Genomic DNA, 13,907 nt, shown 5'->3' on the forward strand with positions numbered 1-13,907 from the left:
TCAACGATAGACGCACATTTTCCCAGTCAATTTTGCAGTTAGAAAGAGCAGTTGACACTGTTCTGGCAAATGAGACATAAGAGGAAATGTACTGGGAAGTTTCCTGGAAAGCCTTTTGTTTGTCTCACAAAGGATAAACAGCTCTTATTCTTCACTTTTTCTACTGGAATCTCATTGTGGTGGCTGGAGCTGGGGCAGTCATTCTGTGCTCCTGAGGAAAAGGACCTGCCAGTTCTGGCATTATCAAGCTCCTTAACCAATGCCAGCAGGCATCCACCCTAGGAGTTCTATAAGAAAAATAAATTTCATATTTATGTCACAGCTTTTCAGGCTTGCAACCAAAAATGATCCTAATTGACACACAAGATTTTCCTTTTTTCCCCTCATTTCATTCTGGTTCTCCATAGTATTCAGACATGAGTAATAGGCTGAGGCTGAGAGTTAAATCCCAAAAAAATCAAATCATGCTCAAGTTTCCCCCTCGCCCCCCCCTTTTTTTATATATATAAGTAAGGCTTTTAACGGGGTCAAACATTGCTGAGCGAGAGGAAGAAGAACTCTCTCCTGCAAGGCACCTCCAGCTTCATGCAAAAAGCCTCACAGGCCCATTCTTAATTATCTCCCTAGACCTGTTTCTCCCCACGTCTGCTTGCACTGGGACTTGGCCTGCTAAATAATAGGTCCTGCTCTGTGACTTTATAGTTAACACTCAGCCTGGCGGACTTCATATCTGGGCTGACCATGTCTTCAGAGTGCTTTTGAGGTCATTCATGTCCAGTTAGAGAAGAGAGGAGGCCAGCAGCAGTAAGAAACCGCTGCTGTGTCAGGTACTGGGGGTTAAGCAGCCTTGTGCTCAGTATTTCACATGCATCCTTTTATTTCATCCTTCCAACAAAACCATCTGTGCAGTGGACACGAAGCTTGCTGAAGCAAGGCCCTGAGCTGCACCTCTGCAGCCCCCTCCTCACTTCCCTCGGCTGGGGGTGGGGGGTTGCCTCTTTGTGGCTGAGACAAAGAGTTGCTTCCTCCAGGGAAAGCCAGCGCGCCTGCTTCTCTGTCATGAGGGCTCCTGCCTTCCCCCACCTTGGGCCGTCATGGAGGGGAGCTGCCTGTCATGGGCTACAATTACACAAAGCAAGATTTGCTGAGGCAGCCATTACCGGTACAAAGGGGGGCGGGCAGGGGGGAACACAAAACAAAGCAACAACTTGAATGGGGCAGTTGTCTCAGGCAGTAACAATGGAGCCAGAAGTCTCCCTCGGAAAGAGAAAAGAAGGAACTGCTGTTTCCCTGGCCTGCCTCACGTGTTATCCAACAGTAAGGGTGCAGCTGGCTGGGAGTCTTCAGAGTTGAGTCTCAGTGGTTGCTAGATAATTTTTATATTTGATTTTATTTATTCAAGTCATCGGTGATGCAGAGTGGGGCGGGGCTGTTGAGGATTTAGACCAGAGAATTTGCCCAGTGCCGGGTCCACTGGGGGCACATGTCTAAAGGATTCCACACCTCTGAAATTTTTGCCAACAGCTAGTTCTGCATTTCCATTCTAGAACATGGAGCAGGGGCAGGGGGTGGGGGTCTAAGTGTCCCGGTCCTTTCAGCCTTCTCCAAGGAGGAAAATGTGGGTCCAGGGTCATCTACACAGCCCTGATGCATATCTCCCCAGTGGCTAATCTCCTGAGACTCCTCTTTGCTTCCTAGGGAAACAAAGGGAAAAGAGCCTCCTTGCAAGATGAGGTAGCCCCTACAGAAGGCTTCCAAACAAATGCAATTTAAGCAGAGGATTTGCATGTATGAGCCACATTCCTTCCATTGGAAAAAACCTACATGAAGCTGTTGTAAGAGACTGTGAATCACTGTGACATTAGTTGGAATAGAAGCACGTCTGCCCCCAGCTCCCCAGGAAGGAAATGGCTAGCTGCAGAGGGTTTCAGGGCCCACTCAGGTTCCCCCGTGACACTGGTGCACAGTGGACTTACGCATGTGTGTTACCGTGAAGCCAGCTTGGCTTCACCCGCCTCTGTAAAGCCAGATCCTCCCTCGCTCACTGCAGGTGGATGCTCACCTGGCTGACACTTCCTGTTCTCTTTGTGTCATAACCCCCGCCAAAGCTGAAAGCTGTTGGAAGCCAGTGATTGTATCTTACACCTTCTTTTTTGTATCCTCCATGCAGTATCAACCTATCACTCGCTGCTTGGTAGTGTGGGGAGGCAGGGAGGGCTTCAACTCTGGAGCCAGACAGATCCGAGTTCAAATCCTGAATGCCAGGATGTCATTAACCACCTTGCATTATAATCGTGGTAATTATGTTTCTGATCACCTTCACGTCTCATCCCCAGCACACACACTATGGACTGTGACATTTTTAAAGACAAGTCTCATTTGCTACAAGAGCAAATGTTTAGCATATTACCAGGAGGTTCAAGAAATGTTTGCTAAATGAATGAACAATATTACTAAGATCTGGCGAGTGCATACAATGCCAGAAACAGCTGTAGATTGTTGGGACATGCTAATTTAATAGTCACAGTGATGATGTCCCCATTTGACAGATGGCAACACTGAGGCAGAGAAGTCCCACAGCTTACCCAGGTTTACTGCCAAGGGCTCAGACCCAGGACACAGACCCAGGCTACTGGGTACCCACGTGCTCACACGCGTCTCAGACTCCGAACCCTCCACCTTGTTCTTCAGTCTCCTCCCCCACTGCAGTGTGGGAGATTCCCACCGGAGAGGGGCTGCTGTGTGGATGAAACCCACTTCTAGGCAGCATTTGAGACACTGCACCTAGCAGAGTAAGCACCCTACAAAGACTGAACAATAAGGGGTGTCCTCATCCTGAGAAAAGAGACACTCGGGAACTCTTGGACCAACTTGGCACCTGTGGGTGCTGGTGAGTCGCAAACTCCCCTGTGTGCTTCTTCCTGGAGCACAAGCAGGAGCCATGAGCTCCCAGGGCTGGCAGTGCCTTTAACCTTCTCTCCCACGGCTCACCTACCTTGGCCAATCATTGGCAATGGGGAGGCTTGAGGATGCAATACAAACACACATTTAAAATTTGTGGTCTATTGGTCATGATCACTTAAAAGCGGAAATGTATAGATGCTGATCGTGAGGCTGTGAAATATATACTGTTCCCTTCTATAGTTCCCAAATCAACAGCAGCATTTCCTGCCACATCGACACATGATCAAGTGCCAGCATCATGCAACACAAGTTTCGTATGTGACTTCATCCAGCTTTCACACGGTATTGGCCTGTTTTGTTTTGCAGACACAAGGAAATAAAGGTTCAAGGGTACTAAACGACTTGTTTCCCAACAACTTGGAAGGGGTAAAGTCAGGCTTAGACGCCAGCGCTCGACCCCAGCCCCTGAGAGAGCCCAGCAGAACTGAAAATCATTCCCGCGACGGCAAACCTACAATTCATCTTAATTTTTTTCTGATGTTCTACAGTGTCACTGCCGATTTATTCCATCATTCTGGAATTACTGGCTAATAGGATGGCTTGCTGTTCTGGCTCGAGTGTTCATTCTTTACGAGAACTAGCCACTGATAGCTGTAGAAATGTGTCTCGACAATTTAATTACACCACTACTCCTCTCTCCTCCCTGTCCCTTGTTGGTCTGAGGGGAATTTCTGTTTCACTTGGTCTGGAAAACATGAGTGGCTTTGGCAAAGAGGGGGAGACTTACCTGAGTTAGTTGATCTGAGGCGTGCAAAGGCCAGAGGACCCCCAAGAAGGGGGAACTCTGTGTCTTCTTGGTGGCTGGGATCTTGGTCATCTTGGAAATCCTTCAGACTCAATCTGTGCCTCCTCCAGAAAGGGCTTTTTCGGAATCTTCTATTTCAGCAGACACCGTACAAGCAACTTCTTCCTGACTCTCAAGTTCCTATTACAGAAACTCTGTAGGTGTATCTGACTGAGGAGTAACGAGAAAGCAGCTCATCTGGGTTCACACCAATAGATAACGGATGTCAGGATGGGGTGGATCAGTCAAGCCTGGAATTCTTCACTTTTTAGAGAGTTATAAACTTTTATGAGCTTTCCTTCTCTTTGGGAGGAATTCTCTCTCACCTATAAACACAAATAACATATAGACTAAAAACAAAACAAAACAAAACAAAACAAAACAAAACTTCACCGACAGTCTCAGGGGGGCCCACAGCAAGCCCCCTGGGTCCCCATCCTGAGTATGCTGCTTAGTTTTTCACTGTCTTGGAGAGAAAGTGGCTGTTAACCGTTGCGCTTCCCTCGCTAACCTCTAGGCTGGAGCCAACTCGGTTGCCAGGCAACCAACGAGACGCAGTGGAGGGCATCCTCATTGGCTGGGGTTGATGGGGGCGGGGTCTTGAAGGCAGCCAGGCTGCTGGCAAATGTGGATTGGGGACTGGAGGCTGCCAAGGTAGCCACATTCTCCAAATTCTGCTTTCTCTTCTCAGACCTGAGGACCTCCACCCTTTTTCTCTCCCTAACTACAAGAGATCCCTTCCTTCCAAACTCTGCTCTTTCCTGCCACTAAACCACTAATAATTTGTTGTAATTTGGGTTAGTTAGTTGGTGTGCCTCTAGCTCAGCCGTTATCTTAACTTGACGTGCTTATTTCTCTCCCCTTCCATCTGGCAAACTCCTACTCACCCTTCAAAGCCCTCCCTCTCCACCCACACTATGTAATATATATGGAGGTATAGCTGATACTTTATGGAGTGCTGAGAGTGTGCTAGACACTGTTGTGAGTGCTTTCCATATAATAATGCAATTTTCATAGTATATCTTTAAAGAAGGTACTTTATGATCCTATTTTATAGAGTAGGAAACTGAAGCCTAGAACAATTGATTCACAAGTTCACACAGAAAATGCCCCTGTTGGGGTTCAGGTCAGGTTTGCTTGGTTCTAAATCCCAAACTCATAATTCCTTTGCTCTTTGACCTGGGGTAAGATGTCCAATTTTGCTGAACGTTGGCTTCCATATCTTTAAGATGGGAAAATCAGCTTTACCACAGGTTATCAGGAGTATACTAAGGCTGAGCACAGTTCTGGTTAAGTGGCCACCCCCTGGAAGAAACAGTCATTTCACCACCCAGTGTTCATTTCACAGTTGATAATAAAACTAATATTTATTGATTACTTGCTTGATGCCAGGTGCTCTGCTAAGCATTTTACATACATTAATTTATTTAATCACTTCAATAGCCCTATGGGATAGGTCCCCAACTTGCAAAAGATTTATTGGTCAGGCTCTGATTTACATGCATTTATCCTTGGCATTATTTCACCCCAGATCAATCTGATTCATGTTCTATCCCTAAATCTTGAGTTGCTGAGAGTTATGATGTCATCCTGGCCACAGGATGACTTCACCTTCTCCTCAGAAGGCATCAGCTACAAGAGGACACTCCAGAGAATGGAAAATGCCCAGCTACATTGCTCCAGAGGAGGCTGCCTGGAAGTCATTATTTTCTCGCTACAGTCAGAAGACTGAGCTAACTTTCCCTTTCACAGGAAATTTGCTCCTCCTGTTTCCTTTGTGGACAGCATTAAGCAATCAGAAAGCACTTTCAGCAGGATGCGGACAAATGGATGTGTGTTCAGAGGATGAGGCTGGAGGAGATGAGAAAACAAGACAAAGTGGGAACTGTTCAGCCCCAAGCAGAACACACACGACTGTCTCCATACAGCATTGAGGTATGGGCTTGACAGGAAGGGAATCAACTTCATGTGAACGCTTGCCCGTGGCATAGATCTACTTAAAGATGCATGCCCAAGGAACAGGTCCTCCCTGGTGGTTCCTCTGGGCAGCTCTTCCTGCAGGCAAACTTACAGAAAGGAGATTAGTAGGACAAACCATGCCCTCATTGCTGTGTTTGGTTTGGTGCAACCAGCATTCATCCTCTTCCTTCACTGGTGTCTATTCTGAGTTCCCATTACCCTCAGCTCTTCTTTCTGCAGGTCCCAGGGCTTAGCTGATGGCGTGATTAAGACTTTCTCTCCTGAGGGTTTTGAGCCCTGAAGGAAATATGCACCCCTCAGTGTCCCAGGATTGTTGCTGATGTCCATCCTAGTAAAGGCTGAGCAAATGGGTACTAAGAGGAACCCAGGGTGATCCCCAGGGTTCCACACACATACTTCCCTGCTCCTTTTACGTGATCATTGACCAGGGTCAGTTACCCCTGCCCCAATGGCGACACCTCTTCTCGACTACTCATGAGTCCCTGCTCACGAGTCCAAAGTGCCCGTGGAAATTGTCAACACAACACTGCATATTGTCAACATAGTCCATGCTGCATCTCCAACACGCGTGCCCGGTTTGGGAATCAAGACCTCTAACCCTGCAGAGCCCAGGATTGAAGGGGGGAGAAGGATGTTCTGTCAGTGGGTTACTGGGCATGATGGAGAGTGGTGTATCACCCTTGATTTTGGTCCTTGGATCCTGGAACTATGAATTGGTCCTACTAGGGGTGCAGAACATTTCAGAGAAGGTCAGCTGCCTCCGAGATGTATGCATCCCCTGGTCTTGTATACAGTGTCCAGCTCTCAGAGTTTCCACAGACACAGAGGACTGTGTTGGTAGTGGCTATTGCTGGAAACTGGACCCAGCACCCTCACCATGCAACACTGAGTTCCCAAGAAGGGTTCCCTCTTATCATGGTGTCCGAGACCCTCCTGTGTTTGCAGCAAAGGTCCCCAACCTTCAGTTCATGGAGCCCTTCACTTCCCAGTAATTTTTTTTCACAGCACCCCTCCATCAAAAGAAATGGTTTATGAGTCGTATTTATTATGGAGTCAGGTCCTCTCAACATAGTAAATAGATATTAATGACATGGTAGTCACTTGGAAAAACAATACACCTAAGTTGAAAGGCAAGTTAATATTTGTATTTTACGCTTAGGTAGCCACACTTACCTACTAATGACTGGAGCGCGTGGTGAGCCCTGCTAGGTTCCTCAGACCTTGGGATCAGATTGGACACTGTCACCCTCATTTCTGACATCTGATTTTTGCATAATTCTCACCTTCTATCACTGCAACTTCCCAAAACCTGAATTTTTCAAAAAGACCAGCTCTTGAAGAGAATGTCATGCAATGTGCTGTTGAAGCTGAGTTGTTAGCTAACTAGGACTACCATAGCAACCACCACGGTTGGGGGCTGGGGAGCTTCAGAAACAGGTGATTTTCTCACAGGCTCTGGAGGCTGGAATCGGAGGTCAGGGTGTAGGCAGAGTTTGTTCCTTCGAAGCGCTGCTTGGCTTGTGGATGAGCTCCCATCCCCCCTTCTCTTCGTATAATCTTTCCTCTGTGTCCAAATTTCCTCTTTTCCTAGACATTAGTCTGACTAGGGCCCACTTTAAGGGCCTCATTTTAACTTAATGGCCCCTTTAAAGGACTTATTTCCAAATAAAGTTACATTCTGAGGTCCTGGGCTGGGGGTAGTGGGTGGGTAGAACTTCAATATATTAATTCTGGGAACACATATAGTCCACAACCTTGAGCTTGTGCAGTCTTGGATAGATGCCACTGTATTTTCCTCAAACATTTAATATATCCCTTTCCTCTCCTGTGAATTTGCCGTGGCACCCCAGGGCACCTTGAGGCATAGTTTGGGAACCAGGGTCTATAAGAACGTGTTCCATTCTCGAACAGCTTGGGATTGTAAGAAATTCACTCTTGAAAGAGTAAACACAAAGATGGACATTTGTAGTGTTGATTTCAAAAATATAAACCATGGGTTATTTTAGCAGCAAAAGAGGCTCACTTGGAAATAGTAGCGGAGTTGCATGCTCTGTCTGATTATAGGCATGCCCAGAGTCCAGAGAGAAGAGCTTATGGGGCTGCAACGGGGCTACAGAGTAGGCCACCTTTGGAAGCTGAAGGACATGCTATTTCCTGTTAGGACTTGCAACCAAGACAAGTGTCTGCAAATGATGTGTGAAAGCGCCCTCTACAGGCCTTCTCAGAGTTTCCTTGTTTGATTTCCATGGTGGTTAAGAAGGCACCTCCGGGCCCTCCCTGGTGGCGCAGCGGGTTAAAGCACAGCACTGAGAATCTAAAGCTGCTTCAGCATGAGTTCGATTCCCGCCTGCCCCGGAGGTGACCACGTGGTGTGGCAGACCTCTCCTGACCCGCCCACTGCTCCCCTCAGCAGTGTACTTTGTCGATCTGCCTGTTCTGTTCCCCACTCTGTCTCTGGTGAAGCCTCTCACTGTCCCTGAGCCTCTGGCCTGTACCCCAGGTCTGTATGCACAAATAAATAAATCTTTAAAAAAAAGAAAAAAAAGAAGGGACCTCCTCCATCCTTGGCTCCGATGCCTTTGGGGCATGTTCTACACACTCCCAAAGATCTCCCCTCCCTCACTGACTTAGCAATGGCTCTGTCTGGATGACACCCCACCCCCACGCCGGCCCCCAATAAACCACTTATATCCAAAGTCTCATTCCTAGGTCAGCTTCTGGGGAACCCAACCTAAGTCAGTGCTGGCTTCCTGGAATAACCTGAGGTTTTTCTTAGTCCTCACCTGGCGACTTGGACTTGCTGCTTTCTTTATCACCTTGACTGGTGAGTCCCTGCTCACCATAGCTCTCAAGGGTATCAAGGAGATTCCAAAGGGTTCCTCGAGATTCTCCCGGTCCTTAGACACTGCATGGCCAGCATGTTTTCAGATATGCAAACACCTCCCTCAAAGTGAAATATTTGACAACTAAGATATAAAGTGATTGTTTCATTTTTAATTCTGGGTTGATTTAAGCCAAATAAGAACTGAAAGATGGGAAACGACAGGCATTCTCTCCTCCCAATTTGCCAAAAAAGAAGGTATCTGACGGATTTAAAAATAGACGTATCACGAAGAAGAAAAATTTTGGAATGTGTCGGACGCCAGCTGGGGTAGCTGAAGTGAAATCTCAGAATCTGTTTCAGCCGGCAATACATATGCTTGGCATTAAAACCAATCCGAAAAGTCATCCTTTTCGGGATATCTTTAGTATACTTTTTCGTGTTGCATCTAGCACCCAGAGAATTCCTTCTGGGTATTTTTACTGAAATGTCAGCACTGGATTTACAAATGATGGGGCCCAGGGCAAGAGTAAAACTTGGGGGTCCCTGGGCTCCTGGAAGCTGGCACTCTGCTGATGAATTGCTGCCAGGACGAAATACCACTGGATGATGTGAATTCACACCACCTCCACGAATCCCTGCATTTCGTTAGGTTAAAGAAAGATTACTGCTTGCTGCGTTGCTCTTCCGAGGCTCCATGGCCCCATCCTGCCTCATCCTCCAAATTACAACTCCAGTCGGGAGGTGAATTTGGATCTTTGGAAACGAAAAGATGGAAGTGCAATGTTAGCTCCCTCTCTTCTTCCTCCTTTAGTTTGGGATATGAGGCCCAACGGCAGAGGAAGAAGTATGGTGCCTGGAAACAGTCTTGGCTAATGCTTTCCTTTCTGCATGCTCCATTTATCTCCCAGGCCCTGGGCTGCAGGACAGATCGGAATTATGGAATTAGTAGCACCATTTTCCCAAGGTAGAGAGTGAAGCTCTTGGGATTTAGCACTTTGATGGTGGTGGAGCTTGTCTGAGAATCCGGTTTTATGATTCCAAATTCAGTGATTTATTTCAGCACACTGTCACCCTATTTTGATGCTTTTTTACTTAAAGTGTGTGTGTGTGGTTCAGCAGAATAACCTGGAGTTATCGCTGCATTCTCTGCCAAGACAATTTGTATCTCCAAGCCCCTCGGAAGATTTTTCTTTTCTAGTTTTTTTTGGGGGGAGTGGGAAGCCTTTGTTTTAGCACCCAAAGAAGATATCTCAAAACCCCATTCCAGATAAAAACAAACAGACAAAAGACACTATCCCTCCTGATATTTCCAGGTAGATTATAATTTCCTGTGCACTACATACACATTCTACTCTGCTTCCTACTTAGAGTGGTTAGAATTGTACCCACCGCTGCAAAGGTATGCTCAGTCCCTAAACCCCATGGCAAGAATGCGAACTTATTTAATAAGAGTCTTTGCAGTTATAGTCAAGTATAAATGAGATAGAACTGGTTTAGGGTGGGCCCTAATCCCGTGACCGATGTCCTTACAAGAGGGCCAAAGGAATAAGGAAAATGCCGCTTGACCACGCAGAGACTGGCGTGGTGAATCTACACAGCACGGAATCCTCCAGATTGATGTAACAGCCAGAAGCTAAAGGAGAAGGAAGACCCCACTCTCCCCTAAACTCTTCAGTAGGAGTGCACCCTAGAGGATGCATTGTTTTGGACTTTCATTTCCAGAACTGCAAGAGGGTGCATTTTTGTTGCTTGAACCCACCCAGTTTGTGGTCATGTGTGACAGCAGCCCCAAGACACAGACATCCCCCATCCTAGCTCCTGCTTCATTTCACGCTCCACTCCAATTTATTCATGCCCTCAAAATGCTGCTTTCCCAGGTCTGTGAGATAGAATTTTACTGAAGATTTGAGATACTACTCAATACTGCGGTGTCACTTGGCAGAGTCAGTAACTTAAAATCAAATATTAGACATCCCTGGATGTTTTAATTGAGTGAAAACTCTGTAGGTGATTCTAACACACAGGTAGGAGCAGAACTCGCTGCCTCACACCTTGTTCACGTAATAGGATAGAAACAGCCTGCCATTCCTGTAGATGCATTTAAAATGAGGTATTTAAATGAGTGCTTGCTAAAATGGAGTTTCAAATTATGACTATTCATCAGCTTCGTTAACCAGCTCCTTAGCATTGCACCAGACACAGGTGACTCTCCCCCGCCTCTGCAGTCAGATAGCTCCATCCAGTGACGATCTGCCTTGTGGAATGCAGGGCCCTGAGGTCGACTTCAGCTCAGCGTCCATCCTTCTGGGGGGGTCTAGTGCCGGGACGCACAGCTGAGACCTCACATTGACCTCATTGCTTTGGCCTGTCGGCACCTGATGTAGTTTTTAGAGTCAGTATGTTCTGAGAGTGGGGTCCTTGGGTTCACTCTGGGAAGGTTTCATCAGAGCTCTCTTTCAGCGGCGTGTGGTGAGTTTCTCCAGGACACAGAGATGCTCGTTATATTAAAAGAGCAGTTTCATTAGGAGAAGGGGACAGAAGAACCAAGGATATTTGCTTAGATGCAAGCGGGCAGGAAGAGCTGCCCTGAAAGGGACAGTTTGCTGCATGGGCGCAGGCAGGGGAGGCCTTGAGGAAGCTGCCTCTGCTGAGGGAGGCCAGTGGAGAGAAGCCCTGGCAGGTGCAGGTCACAGGCAGGCAGGAGTCTGAGGCCATAGGGAGGGAGGGAACGGGTGAAAAGAAGTGCCTGCCCAGGCACTGGGGTCAAGGGCTGCGGCCATGTTCTTTCCCTAGGGAGGGGCTCATCTTCGCAAATGGATGGTTTGCTCCGTAATCCCCATATCTTCACCTTCAGGTCTGTGGTCTCCACACTCCCTACAGCTGTCTGGTAGTCTTTATAGCTGGATCAATGTCTATGTTAATCCCTTCCACCCTATCTCCTTGATTGAGATGGGGTCCTGACCTTGTGGCATCCTTTCCAATTTTTCTATTCTTATCCTCCATCCCAGCCTCATTTCTCCTCCGGAAATGATCCCTTCCTACTTTGATGGTGGGATTCTTTTGAGGGTTACAGGAATGACCCAAGACTGGCCAATAGAACCCTATTCCCCCCCAGAGACAGTTATTGTACTAGATGGAAGGGTATCATCCACATTAGGCCAATCAGAATCTTTTCCTGGAGTGTGTGTCTCTCCATCCACCCGTCGAGCCATGGAAGGCACTGGTAATAGGGGCTTTCTTTAGGTCATAGTGCTGGCAGGGTGTGGGCTCTTGTTAGAGGGCTTTTGTTTTGTGTGTCATAAGGAAAACCTTGCTGAAAGAGAAGGAAATGAGTTTGAGTTAGCACCACCCAAAATGTTTTTGTGAATGACATTTTTTGGGTGACTGGTGGTTTTTATTGTCCTCAAGGTGATTTGCACTGAGATTTTGACATTTGCATGAAACAGGGAGTCAACTAGTGAAACTCTTCTACCAGCAGTTTTTTTTTTTTCAGTCCTAGTACCCCCAAATCCTATTTGGGATTTCAAAACATGCTCTTACTCAAGAAGCCGGCTGCCTTGGCTGCCGGATCACAGCAGCAAGAGTTGGGGGCGAATTCAACTTTTGATTTGAATCGGCCTGGGTTTAAATTCCTGTATATTAAGCTGGTGACCTTGAGTTTGTTTCTTAAACTATATAAACTTCACTTTCCTTGTGATGAAAAATAAAAGTCAGACCACTGAACCTTTGGGTCATTAGGGGAAGAGAAGACAAAGAGGAAAGAAGAGAGGAGAAGGGGGGAAAGGAGGGAGGAGGAGGAGGGGGAAGGATAAGGGAAGGGAAAAGAGGGTTGGCATAGGAAGGGAGAGTTTAGGGAGAAGAGGAGTGGATGGGAGAAGGGAAAGGAGAGAGGAGGGGGGAAGGCGGGGAGAAGACTAGGCAAGACTGGAGAGGAGGCCAGAGGAAAGAGGTAACCTTAAAAAGGTTCAGGAGAATTGTTCCTGTGGTCTCCTGGAAGCACTGGGGAGGATTAGGAGCGTTTATGCGTCAGGGCCCAGCAGGACACAGATGATGGACTCAAGTGAAGGTCAGAGTGTTACCGAACACGGTCTCAGTTTCCCTTGGCCAATAAAAGGAAACAGAGTTTGAGGAAAAGGAAAGTGGTTTTATTTGCTGACATTTCAGGAGAGCAACAGACTCATGTCTGAAAGCCCACCGTCCTGCTCTTTGGCAGGTTACAGGGCTATTTATGCAGTGTTCAACAAAGAAAAGGGAAGGTGGGCCAGTGTCTGCAAAGGGGAGGGAGTAAAAGTGAGTGTGGGATGGAGACCAGTGGGCACCAGCCTTTATTTACACAAACAAAAATGGGGAATCAGCAAGAGTAATGGGGGGAGGGGCCGGGAGCCACACAGGGAGGAAGAGGAGTCAGCTCTCTCACTATTTGCTTTTGTTTGGGATTTCCTTTCCTTGACCCTAAACCTGTCAAGAGAAGAGAAACTGCAAAGAAAGGAGAGAAACGAAAGTAACCCCAGACAATTAAAAGGTCTGGGAAAACCAATCTCATCATAAATTTGTCAAAGGAGGCAAATCCGCAAATGCTTATCTGAGAGCCCATTTCCTGTATCAAGAGGCGAGGGCTTCTCCGCAAAGTCACTGTTGACTGACGCAGGCTTGGGCGAGCTGCAGCACTCAGCACAGCAACTGCTGGTGGCAGTCAATGGAGCTGTGACTGTTTTCATGGTGTAACAGGTACAGGTTTCATGGATTCCGCCCCCACTCCAGATGCTGGGACTCCAAATCCCATCAGTACCAAGGAGAAGCACGCCGGGACGTGAGGGCGGAGCTGAGCAGCCAGGTTGGGATAAAACCGGACATGTGGGCTCTGGGGGAGCTTGACTGGTGGTTCAGGGCTGATCGTTTAGGCTCTCAATTGGTTTTCAGCGTGCCAGTGGAGTCCAAGTCAGCAGAACTGGTAGGACATTCTAGTTAACCTGTGTTTCTCTCCCTCTTTTCCTGGGTTATTCCTTTACCTTTCTCCTTATAAATAAATCCATTATTGAACCTTTTGAGTGTGTCCATAATATGACTGAATCGTAAGCGCACGGGTGAAGACCCACAGACAGGCAACCCAATTCACATTGGGGTGCCCTGTAACAATGGCACAAGGGTTGGGTGGGAGCGGCAAACAGCCCTTGAAGGACAGACATCAAGAAGGCCCCCTCGGGAGGAGTGGGGTTCTGTAATTCAGGGGTACAGCCATGGAGGGAGAAGGCCTCTCCTCTGATCTTCCATGGGCTCGACCCATGCAGGCCTAGAGGGCATGGAGGCCGCCCATGGCTCAGGGCAGCTTGGATCTGGGGGAAGTGGAAGCGGTCT

The 13,907-nt window shown here is 47.5% G+C and overlaps 1 protein-coding gene across 2 annotated transcripts in view; it reads right to left on the reverse strand.

Moving 5' to 3' along the window:
* Positions 1-4,054, reverse strand: part of CCDC60 (coiled-coil domain containing 60) — a 143,927-nt gene extending 139,873 nt beyond the window's left edge. The window contains exon 1 of one of the 2 annotated variants that reach the window (XM_012730953.1): positions 3,692-4,054. In XM_012730953.1, the coding sequence (XP_012586407.1) occupies positions 3,692-3,781 (90 nt within the window). In that variant the 5' untranslated portion in view covers positions 3,782-4,054. The remainder of the gene's footprint in view (positions 1-3,691) is intronic. The other variant, XM_012730954.1, reaches the window with a different exon arrangement.
* Between the last annotated feature and the right edge of the window lie 9,853 nt (positions 4,055-13,907).

This window comes from Condylura cristata, unplaced genomic scaffold (assembly GCF_000260355.1).
Source record: "Condylura cristata isolate star-nosed mole 26May11 unplaced genomic scaffold, ConCri1.0 scaffold00029, whole genome shotgun sequence".
Lineage (NCBI taxonomy): Eukaryota > Metazoa > Chordata > Mammalia > Eulipotyphla > Talpidae > Condylura > Condylura cristata.